The sequence below is a fragment of the Epinephelus lanceolatus genome, chromosome 1 (genome assembly GCF_041903045.1).
Source record: "Epinephelus lanceolatus isolate andai-2023 chromosome 1, ASM4190304v1, whole genome shotgun sequence".
Classification (NCBI taxonomy): domain Eukaryota; kingdom Metazoa; phylum Chordata; class Actinopteri; order Perciformes; family Serranidae; genus Epinephelus; species Epinephelus lanceolatus.
In genome coordinates, this window is record NC_135734.1 from 44,481,713 (window position 1) to 44,506,379 (window position 24,667).

At 41.0% G+C, this 24,667-nt stretch overlaps 3 protein-coding genes across 3 annotated transcripts; all 3 read left to right on the top strand.

Annotated features, from left to right (window-relative positions):
• The first annotated feature begins 5,352 nt into the window (after window positions 1-5,352).
• LOC117256913 (uncharacterized) lies at window positions 5,353-7,555 on the top strand. The gene is made up of 2 exons (XM_033626649.2): window positions 5,353-5,597; window positions 5,695-7,555. The coding sequence occupies exons 1-2, from the start codon at window positions 5,426-5,428 to the stop codon at window positions 6,885-6,887; spliced, it is 1,365 nt and encodes a 454-aa protein (XP_033482540.2). The 5' UTR covers window positions 5,353-5,425; the 3' UTR covers window positions 6,888-7,555.
• Window positions 7,556-11,125: 3,570 nt separating this feature from the next.
• Window positions 11,126-13,774, top strand: LOC144464633 (uncharacterized). Its single transcript, XM_078172205.1, has 2 exons — window positions 11,126-11,415; window positions 11,465-13,774. The coding sequence occupies exons 1-2, from the start codon at window positions 11,239-11,241 to the stop codon at window positions 13,208-13,210; spliced, it is 1,923 nt and encodes a 640-aa protein (XP_078028331.1). The 5' UTR covers window positions 11,126-11,238; the 3' UTR covers window positions 13,211-13,774.
• Window positions 13,775-20,340: 6,566 nt separating this feature from the next.
• LOC144464384 (uncharacterized) lies at window positions 20,341-23,369 on the top strand. The gene is made up of 2 exons (XM_078171168.1): window positions 20,341-20,827; window positions 20,925-23,369. Exons 1-2 carry the CDS (start codon window positions 20,656-20,658, stop codon window positions 22,214-22,216), a joined length of 1,464 nt encoding a protein of 487 aa, XP_078027294.1. The 5' UTR covers window positions 20,341-20,655; the 3' UTR covers window positions 22,217-23,369.
• Window positions 23,370-24,667: the final 1,298 nt, after the last annotated feature.

The window sequence follows — 24,667 nt, forward strand, 5'->3', positions numbered from 1 at the left end:
ATTGCATGTCTTAGATTTAGAATTCTGACAGAGGCAACCATATTAGCTCCTGCATCGGTCACAATTGAGGTCACTTTGCCTTCAATGCCCCATTCCTCCATGAGAGACCTCGTTGCAGCAGTGATGTTAGCAGCTGTATGAGTTTCAGGGAAAGGCAGCACTCCCAAAAGCACTGTGGCCAGCTTCACAGAGTCATCCACATAATGGCTGGTCACTGCTAGATATGCATCCATATTAATGGAGGTCCACATATCAGCAGTCAGGCTCACAGCCTCTACCTTCTGCATGACAGCCTTGGCCTTGGTCTTCTCCTCCTCATATCTCTGGACCACCATGTTCTTTAGAGCCCGTCTGGATGGAAGAGTGTATGTTGGATCAAGCAATGCCACAAACTCCTTGAAGCCACAGTCATCCACGATGGAAAAAGGCTGCGAGTCTTTCACCACCATATTGACAAGAGCCTCATCTAGCTCTCGCTTCCGGTCCACTAAGACAAATAAATAAAGACATAAAGAAATAAAAAGAAAATGAATAAAAGAAAATAAGGATTTATGTGAAATTGCATTTAAATGAAGCAGGCCTATGAGTCATGGAATACAGTCATATCATATTGTGTTAGTGTGTCTAATTAATAATAATATAATATAGCCTACCTTGATTTGTGTTCCCCTGGTTAGTAGCTCCATGCTTGGCAGTGAAGTGCCTAATCATGGAGGAAGTATTCCCATGATACTTCAGTTCAGTTGAACACACCAAGCACCGGACCTGTAGAGAAAGCAATTTGTAAATAAAAATGCAATTTGAGTCTATAAAGCTATAGCCTAATGGCTACACTAATCATATACATCATTTTACTGCTAAGTTACTTAATATAGACTTTAGATACAGCATACAGTAGCTATAGTAGTACTGTACTGACAGCTACTGTTGTAAGTTATAACTTTACTTTTCCTACATTACCTATTAAACATAAAGCACACCTACCTTATCAGGAGCAATCAGATTGAAGTGTTCCCACATGTCAGAATGACCTCTCTTCCTGGCTGGCTCCATAATGATCCAATACAAATGAACGCAATACCAACAACTCAACAGCAATAACACACCAACTACGACAACCCACAAATTGTGCATTGTTTCAAGCAGTTTTAACAGTGTTGTGGCGCTCAAATTCAAAACTGTCACAACCTGTCAGCTGTCAGAATCGAGACGAGGCGGTGCCAGTGAATCACCTGATTGGACCGCAAACCAGTCAGGTGATTCATTCAGGCAACAAAGCAATTGCTGCTTCGGACGTCATATGTCACGTGATTTTTTCCGCACCAAAGCAAGCTTTGAAGCAGTGGTTTGTAGTCCAGGGTTTGAAGCACGTATCGAAGCTTCAGTGTCGCACTGCCATCACTAGTTGATAGCATTAAGTTTGACTGAGATATGCAACTGTTTACATTTTTATAGCTAGCTACACAAATTTGTCGATTAATAATTTGCGGAATTTTTGACAGAACAAAATTCTTTTGATAACTTTAGATCAGGTCCAGGTGAAGAGTGTACGTGCCAAGTTTCACGCAGATCGGACAAAATCCCAAGGAGGAGTTCAAAAAAGTAGGTTTTCTAGTTTTTGCGATTTGCGGGAAAAACAATTATAGGCGGAAGTGGGTGTGGCCAATTGCAAAGTGATTCCGCTCTATTCGGGGAATCTGGGGATATAAGGTTTTTGAATGTACGACATACAGTGTGGGAGTTATAGGCCAAAACGCGTTGGCCTTGGTTATAGCGCCCCCTGCAGGCGGACATATGTAGTTTTTTGCGTCTGAGGTACGTGCAGGGGTCTGGACCAACCCTCCAAATTGCACCACCCTCCCTTGCACGGTTTAGCCTGCAGCACCATTTTTATCAACGGAAGAATAAAAATAGAGAAAAACTATAAAAATCTTTACAAATATTCTTGATGATTGGCGAAGGAAAATAGTCTGGTGTGGAGACTTTAATGCACATAGCACAGTGTGGGGGGACCAGGATGACTCAAATGGGGAAGTAATAGAGGAAATACTAGATGACAAAGGGTTGGTATGTTTAGATACTGGTGTAGGCACAAGGGTGTATTTGGCAAGGGGCACAGAGTCATCAATAGATCTCACATTGGTCTCACAACCTTTGGCAGGGAAAAGTAATTGGGAAGTATTAAGGAGGAGCACAGTGGGTAGTGATCACTATCCAATATATTTAAGTATAGGAATGGAAAGTGTCACTGATCAGAGCAAGGGAGAGGGGAGATGGAAATTTGAGGGAGCAAACTGGGATAAGTTCAGAATACTGAGTGAGGGTAAAATGAGAATGATAAATGTAAATCAGTCGGTTAATGAACTGAACAATGACATTTGTAAAAGTATAGCTGAAGCAGCAAAGGAGTCTATTCCAATAAGCAGTGAATAAAAAGAAAAGATTACTACCATAGTAGACAAATGAATGTACTGAGGCAATAAAAGCTTGAAACAAGTCCTTTAAGGTAAAAAAGTTCTTTGTTTTCAGAATTTAATAAATTATAAGAAACAACAGGCAACAGTGAGGAGAGTAATAAGAAGAATAAAAAGATAGTATTGGAGAAAGTACTGTGAGTCACTTGGTAGGAGTACACCATTGGAAAGAGTGTGGGGTATGATCAAAAGAATGTCAGGTAATAAGAAAGAATATGGATATCCAGTAATGAAAAATGACAGGAACTTTATAATAGAGGACAAGGAAAAAGTGGAGCTATTAGCACAAACCTTTGCTAAGGTACACAGCACAGGAAATTTGAGTAATAAAGAGAAAGAAGGCAGGGAAAAAACAGTATTAGAAAATACTGAAGCAATACAAGGTGAAGAAGAATACAGAAATGTAATTAATATGGAGTTTTCAGTGACAGAACTGAATAATGCATTAAAAAAACGTTGGAAAAACAACTCCGGGAAAAGATAAAATAAGCTATTGTATGTTAGATAATCTTAGTGATCAAAGTAAAGAGGTGTTATTGAAATTGTATAGTAAGATATGGGAAAAGGGGAACTTATCTAATCACTGGAAAGAATCTATAATTGTTCCTATTTGTAAGCCAGGTAAGGACTAGAGTTTGCCAGTGAGCTACAGGCCAATAGCTCTAACATCTCATGTGGCAAAACTATGGAAAAATTGATTAATGAAAGGTTGAATTATTATTTAGAAACAAGGGGAGAATTAAAATGCTATCAAAGTGGATTTAGGAAAGGAAGGAGCATGGTAGATCCTGCTTTATGCTTAGAGCATGAGATAAGGAGAGCCCACGTAAATAAAAGTATAGTGGCTGTGTTTTTCGATGTGGATAAAGTGTATGATATGATGTGGAAGGAGGGGGTGCTTATTAAATTATATCATATGGGAATAAGAGGGAAAATATTTAGATGGATCAGGAAGATATCAGTAAGAGTGGGTAAAAACTTGAGTGAAAACTACACAGTTGAGAATGGAACCCCTCAAGGTAGTATTATTACTCTGATTTTATTTTCAATCATGATAAATGACATATTTAGTAACGTATGCAGTTCTATTGGTGTTTCGTTATTTGCAGATGATGGGGCTATGTGCTAAAGGGGGCGAAATATTGCATTTATTGTGGGGAAATTGCAGGAGGCTATTGGAAAGGCAGAAGCTTGGGCACTGAAGTGGGGCTTTAGATTTTCAGTTAACAAAACAAAAGTGGTTGTCGTTACCAAAAAGAGAATACAAAATCAAATCAATCTTAAAAAAAAAAATTAAATGAGCAAGACTTAGAAATAGTGGATTGTTTTAAGTATTTAGGGATTTGGTTTGACAGAAGGATTACTTGGAAAACACATATTGAAAAAGTAGTAGGAAAGTGTAAAAAGATATTGAATATTGTTAGGTGTTTGAAAGGAAGAGATTGGGGAGCACATAGAGCATCACTGGAAACAGTATATATTGGTTTAATTAGGTCAGTATTAGATTATGGATGTATATGAATCTGCATCAAAAACAATGTGGATAGCATACAGTATCAAGCACTAAGAGTGTGTTGTGGTGCAAAGAAAGCCCCTCCAGTGTCAGCCTTGCAAGTAGAGATGGGTGAAATGCCTCTAGAAATTAGAAGAGAGCAAATATCACTGATATACTGGGCACATTTAAGGGGACATGGAGAAAACCATCCAGCTCAGAATATTTTAAAACTATGTCAAGAGAAAGAAAGAAGAAAGGTACAATGTTTTGGATGGACAATTGAAAACCGGGTTAAAGAAAGTAGGATAGCTGATAAAAATATGCGTAAAACAGTTCCACTTTCTATTGTCCCACCTTGGACACTGGAAGAGGCAATTATTGATTTGAGATTATTAAAGAAAGAAAAAGGGAAAAGTGTGAGTGTGATTGAAGTGAACAAATAGAAAATACAGTCAGTTTATTAACATAGATGCATCCAAATCAGGGCAAAACAGGGTAGGAATAGTATTTGTAGTTCCAGATTTAAATATTGTATCGAATAAAAGAATCAATGATGACTTAGCAGTATACACAGGCGAGCTAATGGCCATTCATATGGCATTGAACTGGATACAAGAAGTCAGACCAGGCAAAGTGCTTACAGCATCAGATTCCAGTAGTGCATTGGTCAGTATTAAACATATTCAGTAAGATACAAGACAAGATATAATATTTGAGATAGCACATATATTACAGGGAATAAAGAGAGCAGGAGTAGAGATCAAGTTCATTTGGGTTCCAGCACATATAGGATTTGAGGGGAATGAACTGGCGGATACGTATGCCAAGAGTGCAACAAGAAAAGAACAAATATCAATGGTTGTAACATACAGTAAAGCCGAGATTGAAAGTATAGTAAAGTCAGAGATGAAGAAGAAATGGCAGAAGCAATGGGACAGAGAGAGTAAAGGTCGACAGTTTTAGGAATGTTGGAGAAATGAGAGGAAGTCATAGGAGCAGCAAGGAAGAAGACGTCATATCACGCATGAGATTTGGTCAAACAGGGTTAAATAGCACATTATTCATAATACAGAAAGGAAATTGTGAACATTGTGGGTCAGGAGAAACTGTAGAACATATCCTCTTCCAGTGTCCAAACTACCAAACACAGAGAAACACCATCAAAGCAGCATTCCAGAGAAATGAGATACCGTTTAATGTAGCAGATCTATTGAGGAGAACCTCAGGAGATGTTGTGTTTGGGGCGATTTTCAGGTTTTTGGAAGCAACAGAGCTCGTAAATAGAATTTAATACGTAGATATTCTGTTCCACACTCCAGTCCAGAAGGTGGCGGTAATGCACCTAAAAGTTGTTTGCCAAACGCCATAAAGCGAACGGAGAAGAAGAAGAGTAAGTGGAAGAACAAGAATGAGTTAAACCTCGAGCCACATTTACTGTAGCCTACATTAGACAACAATGTGTTCAGTTGAGTCTTTGAGAGTGTTTGTCAACGAGCGACTAACTGCTGCTGCTGAAGAAATATTGGGAGTTTTTCAAAGAAGCATCGTCGAGTACGAGGAAGAGATCGATCGTCAGCGCAGACTGTTGGATATCGTTTTGAAACCTGAAATAAAGTTACACAGGACAGGTGGGTGAAAGCTAATTGAAGTAATTTATTGGCATGTGTGTATATTTGCTGTAGCATGACATTAGTATGCTGTTGGTGTTGTTGTGTGTCCCTCCAGAGCTCCCACAGCAACATGTGTGTAAGGAGGAGGAGGTTGTCCCTGAGCAGCAGCTCTGTATTGAGGAGAGGAAGTCCAGTGTGGACCAAGAGGAGCCAGAGCCTCCAGAGATTAAAGAGGAAGAGGAGGAAGTGTGCAGCAGTCAGGAGGGAGAGCAGCTTGTAGTGAAGCAGGAGACTGATGGCTTTATGTTGACTCCTGCTGATGAGGAAAGTGAGCAGAGTGAAGATCAGACTCTGGACTTCATTCATGATGACACTCAAAGTGCAGCAAAGAAAGATTCTGTATTTAAAATGCCAGTTATAAGCTCTGTGATACCAAACGGTGAGCACCAGCTGCTCTGTTACAACTCTCATGTAGCTGAGAGCCAAGATGAGGAAGAATACCAGCATGGAGACTCAGGATCAACTAGAAACACAGAGCTTCAAGCAGAGAAAAGACATCATGAAAGTGAAATGAACAGTAACAGTCCACACACCTCTGCTGTGATAAACTTAAATACAGGTAAAAAGCCTTTAAAATGTGACATATGTGGGAAAGTTTTTGAGTGCAAGTCAAAATTGCAGAGACACCTGAACAGCCACACAGGTGAGAAGCAGTTTTCTTGCAAAACATGTGGGAAAAAATTCAGTGACACATCAGCACTGAGCGCTCATATAAGAACCTGCAAGACCTGCAGGAAAAGATTCAATGAGAAGTCAGTATTGAAAAGGCATTGTAGAATCCACACAGGTGAGAAGCCACATACTTGTGACGTATGTGGGAGAGCTTTTGGACGTAATGGTCACTTGTTAGTCCACATGAGGACTCACACAGGTGAGAAGCCATATACTTGTGAAGTATGTGGGAGAGCTTTTGGACGTAACAGTATCTTGTTAGCCCACATGAGGACTCACACAGGTGAGAAGCCGTATATTTGTAAAGTATGTGGGAGAGCTTTCAGACACGATGGTCACTTGTTAGTCCACATGAGGACTCACACAGGTGAGAAGCCGTATACTTGTAATGTATGTGGGAGAGCTTTCAGTCGTAATGGTCACTTGTTAGACCACATGAGGACTCATTCTGGGGAGAAGCCGTATACTTGCAAAACATGTGGGAAACACTTCAGATATAGCAATAACTTGACAGTCCACATGAGAACGCACGCAGGTGTAAAGGTGCATGACTTGAGCACAGAGGTTCCAGTTTAAGTCACACATATACAGGAGAGAGACTGTTTACATGCAAAACATGTGGCAGAGCTTTCAGAGGCCTGTTCCATAAAGCATGCTAAGAAAAGTGGGGAGTGAAGTCCAAATCCTGAATTTTAATTGAAATTGCAGGTCTGGAAAAGTTCAACTAGTGAGATAAAGAACAAAAGGAGGAGACTGCTTTAAAGTTTGAATGAATTTTATACTTGCAAGAGTCATGGAAAACCTGGAAAAGTCATGAAATTAGTCAAAATCATTATAAGTCACAGAACTTGTTTGTGTATAGTGAAATTATTAGAGTGATCTTCAGTGGATAACCCTCCGTATAATGTAACATAATGGCAAATTCATTTTCTGTAGCTGGTGTCTTAATGTAGCTTTAATATGCGTCGATGTGTGACAATGTTTGTTTACCATCAGGTGTGTTTTGTCATTTTCTCCCTCAGTTTGTCTCTCCCTTCCTGTGTGCCAATTATGTTTACATAGAGTTTGAATCTGATGTTTGAAAAACGGCGGGCAAGTGGGGAAAGAAAAAGAAAATTCTTCATGAAGAGTCCTTGAAAAGTCATGAAAAAGTTTGGAAATATTGTCCATGAAAATGTGAGCGGAACCTGTAATTAAAAGTATGAGTGATTTTGCAGTGAGCACAGTAATAAACTGATCCCAGAAGATTTGTCCTGTTGTTGTGATCTTTTGTCAGGGTGTCTACAGGTCCTTTGAAATGTCTTACATTAAGTTTTCTTAATATAAGGCCTTAAAAGTCTTAAACTCTCTTAAATTCAGATTCAATGGGTCTTAAATATCTTTGGTCACATTACTGTGAAAAAATCGCCAGCCTGACAGACCCAATGACAGTTTACAATCATTGTACAGATCAAAGAAAAAATTTTTTTTTCCTTGCTGTATTTCTTTTATTACTGCAATAAGTAGCCATGAGATGGTTTTAAATTCCATATAAGGAGGCATCAAAAATGTCTTAAAAAGTCTGAAATTTGGTTATATCTGCAGACACCGTGTTCTTTGATGCATATGAGCAACTTGTCAACAGTGACACCAGAATGTGGGAAAAACTGTTTTTACCTTGTGCCTGTCACATCTGTGATCTGTGCCTGTAGACTGAATGAGGAAAAATGCAATGTTACTGCAGGTGTAGATGCACGCAGAAGCCACCGCGATCAGAGTGCAGGTTGGCCAGAGCTCAGTTTGGCCGGACCACATTTAGAGGAGGTACACTACAGCAGCTGACTTTAGAAAATGAAACCTTAATGATTTTAGTAAAGTTTAAAAAAACGATAACATTGTTAGCACAGGATTTCTTTTGTCACACTGACGATCAGAGTAACATTTCAAACATCACACACAATCCACACAGGTGAGAAGCCATTTACTTGCACAACATGTGAGAAAGCTTTGAGATGTAAAAGTAGCCTGACGACCCACATGAGAATCCACACAGGTGAGAAGTCATAACTCTCCAAGACCTGCAGATGTGTCTCAAGTAAAAAGGCATATAAGATCTCACACAGTCAAGTAGCCTTGTGTTTTAAAAACAAGTAGGAGACATGTCAGTTCTGGGTCATGGTCAAAGCACTTAAGAACTCTGGAGAGGAGTCACATGTTTGCAGCATGTGGGGAAATTTTTACCCAAATCACACCCGAAGATCACTAAACACAGCTGAAACTTCTGTGGAGATGCGTTCACAAAATGAATGAAGAACAATGTCTCATCATGAGGAGACTGAAGAAGTACATTTTATTAGAATGCCATCAAGACCTGATAAAACTGACCAATCAAAGCGGATGCTTTCAACATGAAGTCGACTGTGGAGGATGAAAAACCTGCTGGCAAGATCAGTGAAGACGACAGGAGAAGAGCTTCAAGAGATGGGTGGTCAAACTGAGCGTTTCGGACTTAGGGTGAATACGATACATTCAGGTTGACAGTATGAGGAAAATAATATATATTCCTTAATTAAAGCGTGAAAACAGGTTCTAGTAGAAACCCCAAATACAAGTATGAACCTATGAATAAGCATTATATGGGACCTTTAAACACCAAAATAAAAGACATCCGTCTAGTTATTGCTGCCTTTTTATGAGCCACCAATGATACTGAGACTACTTGTTACAGCCCGGACACTGATGTTAGAAATTATAATTGCCAACCATTGGAAGCGGAACACGTGAAAACCTCATGTATTTCATCGTCGGAACTTAATAATGTAACATCCAGCGGAAGAAAACAAGAAAGTCAAGACTGATGGGTAGAATGTAAAGGAGGGGATATGAGGGATGAGGGATATGAGGTGGCGGTATGCACCTGAACGTTGCTTGCAATCCGCTGTCCTGACAAATAGACTTACCGCTTAGAATGACCTACCAACACGATGTGCGCATGTGCAGAGCGGGAAAAAAATTCTAAACCCCCAACGCCCAAAATTTTAAACTACCCGGGATCTTTGCAGGTAGGAAATATCTATCAGAATGGACTATTACCTCTATAAATGTAATTATTAGAGTAGCTCATTCTGTCAGGTAGAAATATCTATCAGAATGGACTACTACCTCTATAAATGTAATTATTAGAGTAGCTCATTCTGTCAGGTAGGAAATATCTATCAGAATGGACTATTACCTCTATGAATGTAATTATTAGAGTAGCTCATTCTGTCAGGTAGGAAATAGTTATCAGAATGGACTACTACCTCTATAAATGTAATTAAAAATATGGTAGCTCATTCTGTCAGGTAGGAAATATCTATCAGAATGGACTATTACCTCTATGAATGTAATTATTAGAGTAGCTCATTCTGTCAGGTAGGAAATAGTTATCAGAATGGACTGCTACCTCTATAAATGTAATTAAAAATATGGTAGCTCATTCTGTCAGGTAGGAAATATCTATCAGAATGGACTGCTACCTCTATAAATGTAATTAAAAATATGGTAGCTCATTCTGTCAGGTAGGAAATATCTAGTAGTGAGGTAATAGTCCATTCTGATAGATATTTCCTACCTGACAGAATGAGCTACTCTACTTATAATCGCATTTATAGAGGTAATAGTCCATCCTGATAGATATTTCCTACCTGACAGAATGAGCTACTCTACTTATAATCGCATTTATAGAGGTAATAGTCCATCCTGATAGATATTTCCTACCTGACAGAATGAGCTACTCTACTTATAATCGCATTTATAGAGGTAGTAGTCCATCCTGATAGATACTTCCTATCTGACAGAATGAGCTACTCTACTTATAATCACATTTATAGAGGTAATAGTCCATCCTGATAGATACTTCCTACCTGACAGAATGAGCTACCATATTTTTAATTACATTTATAGAGGTAGCAGTCCATTCTGATAACTATTTCCTACCTGACAGAATGAGCTACTCTTATAATCACATTTATAGAGGTCATAGTCCATTCTGATAGATATTTCCTACCTGACAGAATGAGCTACCGTATTTTTAATTACATTTATAGAGGTAATAGTCCATCCTGACAGATACTTCCTACCTGACAGAATGAGCTACTCTACTTATAATCACATTTATAGAGGTAATAGTCCATTCTGATAGATACTTCCTACCTGACAGAATGAGCTACTCTACTTACTTAATTACATTTATATAGGCTGTATGTCTGCTTCTTACACATATCTGACCTGAGTAGCTACTAAACAATGTTTTTGCCAGGGTAGGTCATTACGAGTGAGAGGCTTAGGTCATCAGACTAGTCTGACAGGATGAGCTACTGGTAGCTACTGGCTACTGGCACTCAGCTACTGGTAGCTCATCCTGAGTGGGTAGCGCAAACTTTCAGAACACCGCCATTAAATAGAAAGAAGAAGAAGTAAACAAGAAATAGCCTACATGATAGGGAAACAACCAACAGGACAGTGTGACAGATGCCAAGAACCTGAGACAGTGGAGCATGTGATGGTCAGATGCAGAAAGTACACCGGGGAGAGAGCGGACATGGTGGAGGGAATAAAAACAACAGGACTGACAACAGAGACACTGAAGAACATACTGGAGTGTGGAGTGAATGGAGGAGGAAGGAGATTCTTAATCAGCTACCTAACAACAACTGGACTGGTGAAAAGGATATAACGGAATGAAAGATGTAGGAGCAAGGTAGACCCAGAAGATGGCGGTAATGCAACATAACGGATGCCATCCGCCGTAAAACTCCAAAGAAGAAGAAGAAGAAGAAGAAGAAGAAGAAGAAGTAAACAAGAAAAAGGCGGCAGTCGCGTTTCCCAAATGAGTGAGTTCACTTCAGGAGGTTAATCTATGAGTTAAACCTCGAGCCACATTTACTGTAGCCTACATTAGACAACAATGTGTTCAGTTGAGTCTTTGAGAGAGTTTGTCAACGAGCGACTAACTGCTGCTGCTGAAGAAATATTGGGAGTTTTTCAAAGAAGCATCGTCGAGTACGAGGAAGAGATCGATCGTCAGCGCAGACTGTTGGATATCGTTTTGAAGCCTGAAATAAAGTTACACAGGACAGGTGGGTGAAAGCTAATTGAAGTAATTTACTGGCATGTGTGTATATTTGCTGTAGCATGACATTAGTATGCTGTTGGTGTTGTTGTGTGTCCCTCCAGAGCTCCCACAGCAACATGTGTGTAAGGAGGAGGAGGTTGTCCCTGAGCAGCAGCTCTGTATTGAGGAGAGGAAGTCCAGTGTGGACCAAGAGGAGCCAGAGCCTCCACAGATTAAAGAGGAAGAGGAGAAAGTGTGCAGCAGTCAGGAGGGAGAGCAGCTTGTAGTGAAGCAGGAGACTGATGGCTTTATGTTGACTCTGGACTTCATTCATGATGACACTCAAAGTGCAGCAGAGAAAGAGTCTGTATTTAAAATGCCAGTTATAAGCTCTGTGATATCAGAAGCAACCAGTGAGCACCAGCTGCTCTGTTACAACTCTCATGTAGCTGAGCGCCAAGATGAGGAAGAATACCAGCATGGAGACTCAGGATCAACTAGAAACACAGAGCTTCAAGCAGAGAAAAGACATCATGAAAGTGAAATGAACAGTAACAGTCCACACACCTCTGCTGTGATAAACTTAAATACAGGTAAAAAGCCTTTAAAATGTGACATATGTGGGAAAATGTTTAAGTGTAAGTCAAAATTGCAGAGACACCTGAACAGCCACACAGGTGAGAAGCAGTTTTCTTGCAAAACATGTGGGAAAAGATTCAGTGACACATCAGAATTGAGTGCTCATATAAGAACCCACACAGGTGAGAAGCCGTTCCTTTGCAAGACCTGCGGGAAAAGATTCAGTGAGAAGTCAGTATTGAAAAGGCATTGTAGAATCCACACATGTGAGAAGACGGTTTCTTGCAAAACATGTGGGAAAAGATTCAGGGACACATCGGAATTGAGCGTTCATGTAAGAATCCACACAGATGAGAAGCCCTACCTTTGCAAGACTTGCGGGAAAAAATTTAGTAAGAAGTCAGGACTGGAAAGTCATTATAGAATCCACACAGGTGAGAAGCCGTATACTTGTAAAGTGTGTGGGAGAGGTTTCGGACGTAATGATCACTTGTTAGTCCACGTGAGAACCCACACAGGTGAGAAGCCGTATACTTGTAACGTATGTGGGAGAGGTTTCGGACGTAATGATCACTTGTTAGTCCACATGAAAACTCATTCGGGTGAGAAGCCGTATACTTGTAACGTATGTGGGAAAGGTTTCGGACGTAATGGTGACTTGAAAGCCCACGTGAGAACCCACACAGATGAGAGGCCGTGCCTTTGCAAGACCTGTGGGAAAAGATTCAGGAATGTGTCCACATTGACAAAGCACATGAGAATCCACACAGGTGAAAAGCCATTTATATGCAAAACATGTGGGACAGGTTTTACAGTGAAACGTTGCCTTACTCTCCACATGGGAAACCACACAGGTGAGAGGCCCTACCTTTGCAAGACCTGTGGGAAAAGATTCAGTGACGCATCAGTATTGAAAAGGCATTGTAGAATCCACACAGGTGAGACGCCACATACTTGTAAAGTGTGTGGGAGAGCTTTCAGATGTAATGGTAACTTGTCAGCCCACATGAGGACTCACACGGGTGAGAAGCCGTATACTTGCAAAACATGTGGGAAACACTTCAGATCTAGCAATAACCTGACAGTTCACATGAGGACGCACACAGGTGTAAAGGTGCATGACTTGAGCACAGAGGTTCCAGTTGAAGTCACACATATACAGGAGAGAGACGGTTTACATGCAAAACATGTGGCAGAGCTTTCAGAGGCCTGTTCCATAAAGCATGCTAAGAAAAGTGGGGAGTGAAGTCCAAATCCTGAATTTTAATTGAAATTGCAGGTCTGGAAAAGTTCAACTAGTGAGATAAAGAACAAAAGGAGGTGACTGCTTTAAAGTCTGAATGAATTTTATACTTGCAAGAGTCATGGAAAACCTGGAAAAGTCATGAAATTAGTCAAAATCATTATAAGTCACAGAACTTGTTTGTGTATAGTGAAATTATTAGAATCATCTTCAGTGGATAATCCTCCATATAATGTAACATAATGGCAAATTCATTTTCTGTAGCTGGTGCCTTAATGTAGCTTTAATATGCGTCGATGTGTGACAATGTTTGTTTACCATCAGGTGTGTTTTGTCATGTTCTCCCTCAGTTTGTCTCTCCCTTCCTGTGTGCCAATTATGTTTACATAGAGTTTGAATCTGATGTTTGAAAAACGGTGGGCAAGTGGGGAAAGAAAAAGAAAATTCTTCATGAAGAGTCCTTGAAAAGTCATGAAAAAGTTTAGAAATATTGTCCATGAAAATGTGAGCGGAACCTGTAATTAAAAGTATGAGTGATTTTGCAGTGAGCACAGTAATAAACTGATCCCAGAAGATTTGTCCTGTTGTTGTGATCTTTTGTCAGGGTGTCTACAGGTCCTTTGAAATGATGTAAAGTTTTCTTAATAAAATGCCTTAAAAAGTTTAAAATTGTCTTAAATTCAGGTTCAATGGGTCTTAAATATCTTTGGTCACATTACTGTGAAAAAAACTCCAGCCTGAGATGGTTTTAAATTCCATATAAGGTGGGATTAAGTCTGTGGATATTCTCATTTATCCAGGTCAATTCCATCCTGGCAACAATAAATCGTAGGCAACTGGACTTTGATTTTGTCTAGAAGACGTTTCGCCTCTTATCCAAGCGGCTTCATCAGTTCTCAACGCATCAGTCTGACTAGTCCTCACTAGTCTGACAAACAGTGGAGTAAGACTCAGGTTTTAACCTCTGTGGAGGTGTACACCCACCACCCTCATAAGACAATACTTCGTTAGTGGAGTTTCACTGGACCATTGTTTGGGTCAGGTGAGTCACACTAGTGAACGACGGTCGTTAGGAGTGAGTGGGGCCACTGGTGAGCAACAGTCGTTAGGCATGATGTGTGGTTACCAGTGAACGACTGTCGTTGTGTTTCTTTGAGCCACTTGAGGTTAGTTTCGGGCAGTCTTTGTTGTTCAATCTCTTAGGTACAGCAGCAAGGGCCGCATTGTAAATGGGGGATAGGTGGTGTCTCAGGCCACCTCCCCTGTTTAGAGACGGTTTCTCTATTTTAACGTAGATGGATTCTTTCATCCCTCTTTCGAACCATCTGTCCTCTCTGTCCAAGATGTGTTGAGCCAACACAGAAGGGCAAACTCCTCAGGTCCAGTTTCTGCTGTTTATTTACATCTAAAGGAGAAGGCTCACTCCTTTGAGGACAGCAATATGAAAATCTTGGACAGAGAGGACAGATGGTTCGAAAGAGGGGTGAAAGAATCCATCTATGTTAAAATAGAGAAACCGTCTCTAAACAGGGGAGGTGGCCTGAGACACTACCTATCCCCCATTTACAATGCGGCCCTTGCTGCTGTACCTAAGAGATTGAACAACAAAGACTGCCCGAAACTAACCTCAAGTGGCTCAAAGAAACACAACGACAGTCATTCACTGGTAACCACACATCATGCCTAACGACTGTTGCTCACCAGTGGCCCCACTCACTCCTAACGACCGTCGTTCACTAGTGTGACTCACCTGACCCAAACAATGGTCCAGTGAAACTCCACTAACGAAGTATTGTCTTATGAGGGTGGTGGGTGTACACCTCCACAGAGGTTAAAACCTGAGTCTTACTCCACTGTTTGTCAGACTAGTGAGGACTAGTCAGACTGATGCGTTGAGAACTGATGAAGCCGCTTGGATAAGAGGCGAAACGTCTTCTAGACAAAATCAAAGTCCAGTTGCCTACGATTTATTGTTGCCAGAAAGGTGGCATCAAAAATGTCTTGCATAGTCTGAAATTTACCTTGGTTATATCTGCAGACACCGTGTTCTTTGGTGCATATGAGCAACTTGTCAACAGGGACACCAGAATGTGGGAAAAACTGTTTTTACCTTGTGCCTGTCACATCTGTGATCTGTGCCTGTAGACTGAATGAGGAAAAATGCAATGTTACTGCAGGTGTAGATGCACGCAGAAGCCACCGCGATCAGAGTGCAGGTTGGCCAGAGTTCAGTTTGGCCGGACCACATTTAGAGGAGGTACACTACAGCAGCTGACTTTAGAAAATGAAACCTTAATGATTTTAGTAAAGTTAAAAAAAAGATAACTTTGTTAGCACGGGATTTCTTTTGTCACACTGACGATCAGAGTAACATTTCAAACATCACACACAATCCACACAGGTGAGAAGTCATTTACTTGCACAACATGTGAGAAAGCTTTGAGATGTAAAAGTAGCCTGACGACCCACATGAGAATCCACACAGGTGAGAAGTCATAACTCTCCAAGACGTGCAGGAAAAGAAAGTTCTGGGTCATGGTCAAAACACACGAGAACTCTGGAAGTGACGAGACACATGTTTGCAGCATGTGGGGAAAATTTTACTCAAATCACACCTGAAGATCAATAAACACAGCTGAAACTTCTGTGGAGATGCGTGGAGGACACTGAAGAAGTACATTTTATTAAAATACCACCAAGACCTGATAAAACTGACCAATCAAAGTGGACTGGGCTTTTTCAGGAGAAGAGCTTCAAGAGACGGGTGGTCAAACTGAGCGTTTCGTACTTAGGGTGAATACGAGTACATTCAGGTTGACAGAATGAGGAAAATAATATATATTTTTTAATTAAAGTATGAAAACAGGTTCTAGTAGAAACCCCAAATACAAGTATGAACCTATGAATAAGCATTATATGGGACCTTTAAACACCAAAAAAAAGACATCCGTGTAGTTTTTGCTGCCTTTTAATGAGCCACCAATGACACTGAGACTACTTGTTATAGCCTGGATATGAGAAATTATAATTGCCAACCATTGGAAACAGAGCACGTGAACTGTGACGGATTCAAACGGTGGCGGGGAGAGAACGGTGACAGCGATACATGGATCAAACCTTGCGGAAAAACAGTCAGAGCAATCTGACAAATGATCCTGGGATCAAGAAGACACATTTGCCCTTTGCAGGACGCAAGCGGGCAGAGCTTACTAGAATGGGGGAAACCCAATGAGATGAAGAAAGCAGTGGCAGGTTGGCACAACTATGTGGTGAAAGAACCAGAGTGGGGAGACTCCAACATAGTTGAAAGTGATGACAGTATGGAGGTAAGTCAGGGTAGTGAGAGAATGAGAGAGAAAAGAGGGAATGAGTTTGTCAGTAACAGCTCAAAGAAAATCAAGGGTAGTGGAGGAAGGGAGGAGAGAAATCAGGAAGGTCTGGAATTTAAAATTATATTGAGATTTGGCGAGGAGAGGGGAATCTCTTGAACGATCCCGGTGAAATTAACAACCGTATTGAGAAACCAGGTTTGGGATAGGCTATACACCTGGCTAAAGTTCTGAGAGATGGAAATCTGTTGATTGTTTGCAGGAATGAAGAACAGAGAGATTGGGCTGGAAGGATGAAAGAAGTAATGCAGTTTAAAGTGGAAAGTATAAGGCGTGTTGAAAGAGGAAGTAAGTGGAGTAAAGGAGTGATTTGGGGGGTGCCAGTTGGAGTCACAATGGAGGAAATTCAATCAAATTTAAAAGGAAGAACCCTGAAAGGTGCTCTGCGGTTGCAGGTAACTTGAGAGGGAGTGAGGAAAGACAGTGAGCATGTTGTATTAGATTTTGAAGATGAAGTGCTCCCAAAGAAAGTGACTCTGGGTTTTTTGAGCTATACTGTAAGAGAGTATGTGCCAAAGCCAATGAGGTGTTAGAACTGTCAAAGGTTTGGTCATACAGCCAAGACATGCAAAGGCAGAAGAAGATGTACCAGATGTGGGGAAAATCACGAGTATGGGCAATGTGATCATGAACAACCAAAGTGCTTTAACTGTGGTGGCAATCGCAGTGTGTCTTATGGGAGATGTGAAGTGGTGAAAAGGGAAAGAGAAATACAGCAGGTTAGAGTTCAGAATTAAACTACATATGCAGAAGCTGTGAAGATGGTGAGTCGGAGAGGAGGAAGTGTTGAGAGAAGCAGAACAGGCACAGGGGCCATAAAAGCAGCAGATCAGGCAAGTGAGGGAAAAGTAAAGGTTGATTTAAAGAAGCTAGTCACATTCATAGCAGGGGTAATAAATGCTACAATGGAAGTTAGATCCAAAACGAAGAGAATACAAATAATTGTGAAGGCAGCAGCTCATCATCTGGATATCAGTAGACTGACTTGGGAGGAGGTGAGGAACGATCTCAGTATTCAAGCAAGCCAGGAACAGTCATGGGTTGGATATTACTACTCAAGGTCCTCCTGCTACAATGGAATGCAAGAAGTTTGTTGGCCAATGGGCAGGAATTCTAAAAGTATGTTGATGATCTACCCAGAAAACCAGATATCATTTGTGTACAGGAAACATGGTTGAGACCAAATTTGGACTTTGGAATAGAAGGATATACTTCTGTTAGGTATGACGGGGGGATGGAGTAGGGGGAGGATGTGCAACATTTATTAGAGAAGATGTTTCATTTGGAGAGGTGAGTATAGGAGATGAGCAAGAATATGTAATTGTAGAGATATGGACAAGTGAGGGTATGTTTGTAATTATTAATTATTATAATCCTTGTAAAAGGCTAGATTTGAGTAGGCTAACACAAATAGAAGGGATAGATGGTAATAGGGTGTTGGTATGTGGGGACTTTAATGCTCACAGTACATTAAGGGGGAGGAACACAAACAGATGCAAATGGTGAGGTAATAGAAGAACTATTAGAAGAGAAAAGAATGGTTTGTTTAAATGATGGGAAAGGGACCAGATTAGATGTGCACACAGAGAACACTTCAGTATTAGATTTAACTTAAGTGACGAGGGAGTTAGCGGGAATATGTGAGTGGGAAGTGCCAGAAGAATCATCAATAGGTAGGGATCATTTTCCATTGTGGTGTAGGATATTGCTACAGAAAAATAAGGAAGATAGGGAAATATCGGGAAAGTGGGTATTTAGCAGTGCAAACTGGGAAATGTTCAAATATACAGTACAGGCCAAAAGTTTGGACACACCTTCTCATTCAATGCGTTTTCTTTATTTTCATGACTATTTACATTGTAGATTCTCACTGAAGGCATCAAAACTATGAATGAACACATGTGGAGTTATGTACTTAACAAAAAAAGGTGAAATAACTGAAAACATGTTTTATATTCTAGTTTCTTCAAAATAGCCACCCTTTGCTCTGATTACTGCTTTGCACACTCTTGGCATTCTCTCCATGAGCTTCAAGAGGTAGTCACCTGAAATGGTTTCCACTTCACAGGTGTGCCTTATCAGGGTTAATTAGTGGAATTTCTTGCTTTATCAATGGGGTTGGGACCATCAGTTGTGTTGTGCAGAAGTCAGGTTAATACACAGCCGACAGCCCTATTGGACAACTGTTAAAATTCATATTATGGCAAGAACCAATCAGCTAACTAAAGAAAAACGAGTGGCCATCATTACTTTAAGAAATGAAGGTCAGTCAGTCCGGAAAATTGCAAAAACTTTAAATGTGTCCCCAGGTGGAGTCGCAAAAACCATCAAGCGCTACAACGAAACTGGCACACATGAGGACTGACCCAGGAAAGGAAGACCAAGAGTCACCTCTGCTTCTGAGGATAAGTTCATCCGAGTCACCAGCCTCAGAAATCACAAGTTAACAGCAGCTCAGATCAGAGACCAGATGAATGCCACACAGAGTTCTAGCAGCAGACCCATCTCTAGAACAACTGTTAAGAGGAGACTGCGCGAATCAGGCCTTCATGGTCAAATAGCTGCTAGGAAACCACTGCTAAGGAGAGGCAACAAGCAGAAGAGATTTGTTTGGGCCAAGAAACACAAGGAATGGACATTAGACCAGTGGAAATCTGTGCTTTGGTCTGATGAGTCCAAATTTGAGATCTTTGGTTCCAACCGCCGTGTCTTTGTGAGACGCAGAAAAGGTGAACAGATGGATTCCACATGCCTGGTTCCCACTGTGAAGCATGGAAGAGGAGGTGTGATGGTGTGGGGGTGTTTTGCTGGTGACACTGTTGGGGATTTATTCAAAATTGAAGGCACACTGAACCAGCATGGCTACCACAGCATCCTGCAGCGACATGCCATCCCATCCGGGTTGCGTTTAGTTGGACGATCATTTATTTTTCAACAGGACAATGACCCCAAACACACCTCCAGGCTGTGTAAGGGCTATTTGACCAAGAAGGAGAGTGATGGAGTGCTGCGGCAGATGACCTGGCCTCCACAGTCACCGGACCTGAACCCAATCGAGATGGTTTGGGGTGAGCTGGACCGCAGAGTGAAGGTAAAGGGGCCAACAAGTGCTAAACACCTCTGGGAACTCCTTCAAGACTGTTGGAAAACCATTTCAGGTGACTACCTCTTGAAGCTCATGGAGAGAATGCCAAGAGTGTGCAAAGCAGTAATCAGAGCAAAGGGTGGCTATTTTGAAGAAACTAGAATATAAAACATGTTTTCAGTTATTTCACCTTTTTTTGTTAAGTACATAACTCCACATGTGTTCATTCATAGCCTTCAGTGAGAATCTACAATGTAAATAGTCATGAAAATAAAGAAAACGCATTGAATGAGAAGGTGTGTCCAAACTTTTGGCCTGTACTGTACATTGTTTCACTCATGCCCTCACCTACACCACTGACTTTACTGATTGCAAATGCCATGTTTAGTTAGGTTCTTTTTCTTATGTTTATTCTTTAGTAAATAAAATCCTTTAATTGGCTTTCCTTGTGTATGTGTCTCCCTCTTTGTCATGGCCGTGCGGCCCGGTTCGTGACAATGGAATATTCCTGTTATGGAATAACAGGAAGAATGGAATGAATTTATTTATTTATTTTTTTTTGTCTCCTGTGAATTTACTGCTTCGCACTCCAGTCCAGTAGGTGGCGGAAATGCGCCTGAAAGCTGCGTTGCCAACCGCCATTAAACTCGAAGAAGAAGACGAAGAAGAAGAAGAAGAATGAGGAGGCAGAGGAGGAGCAGAAGAAGAAGAATAAGGTAAACAGTACCAGCGTTTATTCCTATAGGTGGGGAAATTGTGGATAAAGCACATTTCTGCTGCTGTAAGAACTCGTTGATGAGCGGAAAAGGGAAAAATAGCTCACTGTCACTGCCGGAACTTTAACAGTGTGACACATCCAGCGGAAGTAAACAATGCAGGCGGTACAGCAGCGTTATCTCCATGAATGCGTGGAATTAGCTGTAAAATGATGGTGTAGTTGTGTAGAAAAATATTTAACATATAATTAGACAACAATGTGTTCAGTTGAGTCTTTGAGAGAGTTTGTCAACGAGCGACTAACTGCTGCTGCTGAAGAAATATTGGGAGTTTTTCAAAGAAGCATCGTCGAGTACGAGGAAGAGATCGATCGTCAGCGCAGACTGTTGGATATCGTTTTGAAGCCTGAAATAAAGTTACACAGGACAGGTGGGTGAAAGCTAATTGAAGTAATTTACTGGCATGTGTGTATATTTGCTGTAGCATGACATTAGTATGCTGTTGGTGTTGTTGTGTGTCCCTCCAGAGCTCCCACAGCAACATGTGTGTAAGGAGGAGGAGGTTGTCCCTGAGCAGCAGCTCTGTATTGAGGAGAGGAAGTCCAGTGTGGACCAAGAGGAGCCAGAGCCTCCAGAGATTAAAGAGGAAGAGGAGGAAGTGTGCAGCAGTCAGGAGGGAGAGCAGCTTGTAGTGAAGCAGGAGACTGATGGCTTTATGTTGACTCCTGCTGATGAGGAAAGTGAGCAGAGTGAAGATCAGACTCTGGACTTCATTCATGATGACACTCAAAGTGCAGCAGAGAAAGAGTCTGAAGTCAGTATACCAGTTATAACCTATGTGATACTAGAACCAACCAGTGAGCACCAGCTGCTCTGTCACAACTCTCATGTAGCTAAGAGCCAAGATCAGGAAGGAGGCAAAAATGGAGACTCAGGATCAGCTAGAAATGCAGAGCTTCAATTAGAGAAAAGACATCATGAAAGCGATAGTCACTGTAACAATGTACCTGACTCTACCATGTCCAAGATTCACCTCAGTACTTACACAGGTGAAAATTCTTTTAAATGTGACACTTGTGGGAAAGCTTTTAAATTTAAGTCCAAATTATACAGACACCTGAGAATCCACACAGGTGAGAAGCCATATTCTTGCAAAACGTGTGGAAAAGATTACCAGTACAAAAGTAGCTTGTTGGCCCACATGAGAATCCACACAGGTGAGAAGCCATTTACCTGCAAAATATGTGGAACAGCTTTCAGACATAGTAGTCAAATGACAGTCCACATGAGAAGCCACACAGGTGAGAGGCCATTTATCTGTAACACCTGTGGAACAGCTTTTAGACATAAAAGTAGTTTGTTGGACCACACGAGAATCCACACAGGTGAGAAGCCATTTACATGCACAACATGTGGGAAAGCTTTCAGACAGAGTAGTGAGTTGAGAGTCCACGTGAGAATCCACACAGCTGAGAAGCTGTTTACATGCACAACATGTGGGAAAGCTTTCAGACTTAGTGGTCAATTGATAGTCCACATGAGAATCCACAGCGGTGACAAGCCGCACCTTTGTAGTACCTGTGGGAAAAGCTTCAGTGACAAATCAGCATTGAAAGGTCATATCAGAGTCCACACAGGCGAGAAGCCATTTATGTGCACAACATGTGGGAAAGCATTTAGACAGAAAGGTTACCTGACTATCCACATGAGAACACACACAGGTGAGAAGCCATTTCCCTGTACAACATGTGGGAAAGCTTTTGGACGTAAAAGTCACCTGAAATACCACATGAGGACACACACTGGTGAGAAGTTGTAACTTTGCAAGACCTTCAAGAAATGACACTTTGATATGCTTCAATTGGAAAGGCATATAAGATCTCATGCAGACAAGTGGCCTTGTGTTTGTAAAAACATGTAGGAGATGAATCGGTTCTGGTTCATGGTCAAAGCACACAAGAACTCATGGAAATGAGGAGTCAAATATTTGCAGCACTTGTGGGGAAAGCTCTACTTAGTTAAAAAAAATTGAAGATGAAATGTTCTTCAATATTTTAAGCAAGATTGTTTTTTATATGATCTTTTCCTGTTTCAAAATAACAAAAATAGGAAAAAGGGCCTGAAGCAAAAGTTGGGCACCCTGCATGGTCAATACTTGGTATTGCTCCTTTTGGGAAGTGTCACAGCTTCCCAACACTTTCTGTAACCAGCTCAGAGTCTTTCAATTCTTGTTTGGATGATTTTCGCCCAGTCTTCCTGCTAAAGGCTTCTCGTTCTGGGAAGTCCTAGGGCTGTCTTCATCCACTGCTCTCTTGAGGTCTATCCACAGATTTTTACTGATGTTTGGGTCGGGGGACTGTGAGGGCCATTGCAAAACTTATAGTCTTTTCCTGCATTGTGGACATCAGTTGTTTTAGTTTTCAGAGTGCTAGGCAGCTGTTTAGAGGATCCCATGGCTGCTGATTGATGGGACAAGGTTTCAGGAGTCAGAATATTCATAAAGCGTTGAAATTTGCATCACCTTCGCCTTTTCAAATGATGACTGTGAACAAGCCAGAACCCTAACAAGCTAATTAAGGTCTGAGAACCTGGTAAAGGTTGTCTGAGAGCTCAAATGTCTTGTGGTGCCCAAACTTTTGCACAGTGCTCCTTTGCTTTTTGTCACTCTAAAATTGTACAAAACAAAAAAATAATACACTGATCTTGCTTAAAATGTTGATAAGCACGTGTCATCTTAAACTTCCTGCATTTTGGAGGTCAGCTTATCTTCTACTTACTTAACTATTCACAGTAAACAAAATTTTGATTAGGGGTGCCCAAACTTTTGCAAACCACTGTATGCAGTTGAGGAACGTAACTACTTGTACTCAAGTACTTCATGTACAGCATTGATTGTCCTCAGATGGCCACAATTGCATGTAAACTCTACATAGATATGAAATTTGGAACACTTCAAATAAATATAATAACATGATCACTTTTGAGGTGTTCTTTGATTATTTTCTTTTAATGCTACACATATTTCTACTTTACTTCCTTCTGGAACTTTAAGAGTGAGACATATGGACTAAACAATCACTAAAACAACATTTAATTGACATGCAAGTACCATTAAGTAAAGCAGAGGTTAAAACTACCAAAAATGACTGTATGCACAAAACCTAGAAGGAATATTGGGACTTCAGTGACACAGGAAGATGTCTTTACAGTGTTCAAAAACATGTAGGTGTTGGTAGATTACAGAGTGGGAGCCCAAGGGAAGAGAGGGTCATTACCTGTCTGCGGATAGGACACACAGGATTAAATGACACTCACTATAGGATAGGGTAGCACCCTACTGGGCTATATTAAAACAAATCGGGAAAATCTGAAAGGAATTGGCGATTAACCAAACTAGAAGAATCTCGTTTAGTCTGGGCAGACAGTCTCAGAATATATAAGAGGGCCCTCCGCAATGCCAGAGCCAACTATGACTCAGCATTAATAGAAGAAAATAAGAACAACTCATTTAATTATTTAAGAGTAACAGGAATAATGGAGTGAATTTAGTTTTTTTTTTGTTTTTTTTTTTGTCTCCTGCGAATTTACAGCTCAACACTTCAGTCCAGTAGGTGGCGGAAATGCGCCTGAAAGCTGCGTTGCCAACCGCCATTAAACTCGAAGAAGAAGGAGGGGGGCAGAAGGTGAAGAATAGGCTAAACAATACCAGCGTTTGCTCCGATAGGAGGGACAATTGTGGACAAAGCGTCTTTGTGCTGCTGTAAGAACGCGTTGATGAGCGGAAAGGGAAAAAAATGCGCATTGTCACTGACGGAACTTTAACAGTGTGACACATCCAGCGGCAAACAATGCAGACGTTAGCTCCATGAATGTATGGGATTAGCTGTGAAATGTTAGTGTAGTTGTTGTGTAGAAAAGTATCTCACTTATAATTAGACAACAATGTGTTCAGTTGAGTCTTTGAGAGAGTTTGTCAACGAGCGACTAACTGCTGCTGCTGAAGAAATATTGGGAGTTTTTCAAAGAACCATCGTCGAGTACGAGGAAGAGATCGATCGTCAGCGCAGACTGTTGGATATCGTTTGGAAACCCGAAATACAGTCACACAGGACAGGTGGGTGAAAGCTAATTAGTACCAATTTACTCGCATGTCAGCTTTTTCTTCTTTACCATCACATTAGTATGCTGTTGGTGTTGTTGTGTGTCCCTCCAGAGCTCCCACAGCAACATGTGTGTAAGGAGGAGGAGGTTGTCCCTGAGCAGCAGCTCT

Excerpts from the sequence above, each read along its gene's own strand:
- LOC117256913 (XM_033626649.2), top strand. The coding sequence starts at position 5,426 with ATGTGTTCAGTTGAGTCTTTGAGAGTGTTTGTCAACGAGCGACTAACT. Across the intron at positions 5,598-5,694 it reads AATAAAGTTACACAGGACAG|AGCTCCCACAGCAACATGTG; the intron begins GTGGGTGAAAGC and ends GTGTCCCTCCAG.
- LOC144464633 (XM_078172205.1), top strand. The coding sequence starts at position 11,239 with ATGTGTTCAGTTGAGTCTTTGAGAGAGTTTGTCAACGAGCGACTAACT. Across the intron at positions 11,416-11,464 it reads AGTTACACAGGACAGGTGGG|CATGACATTAGTATGCTGTT; the intron begins TGAAAGCTAATT and ends TATTTGCTGTAG.
- LOC144464384 (XM_078171168.1), top strand. The coding sequence starts at position 20,656 with ATGTGTTCAGTTGAGTCTTTGAGAGAGTTTGTCAACGAGCGACTAACT. Across the intron at positions 20,828-20,924 it reads AATAAAGTTACACAGGACAG|AGCTCCCACAGCAACATGTG; the intron begins GTGGGTGAAAGC and ends GTGTCCCTCCAG.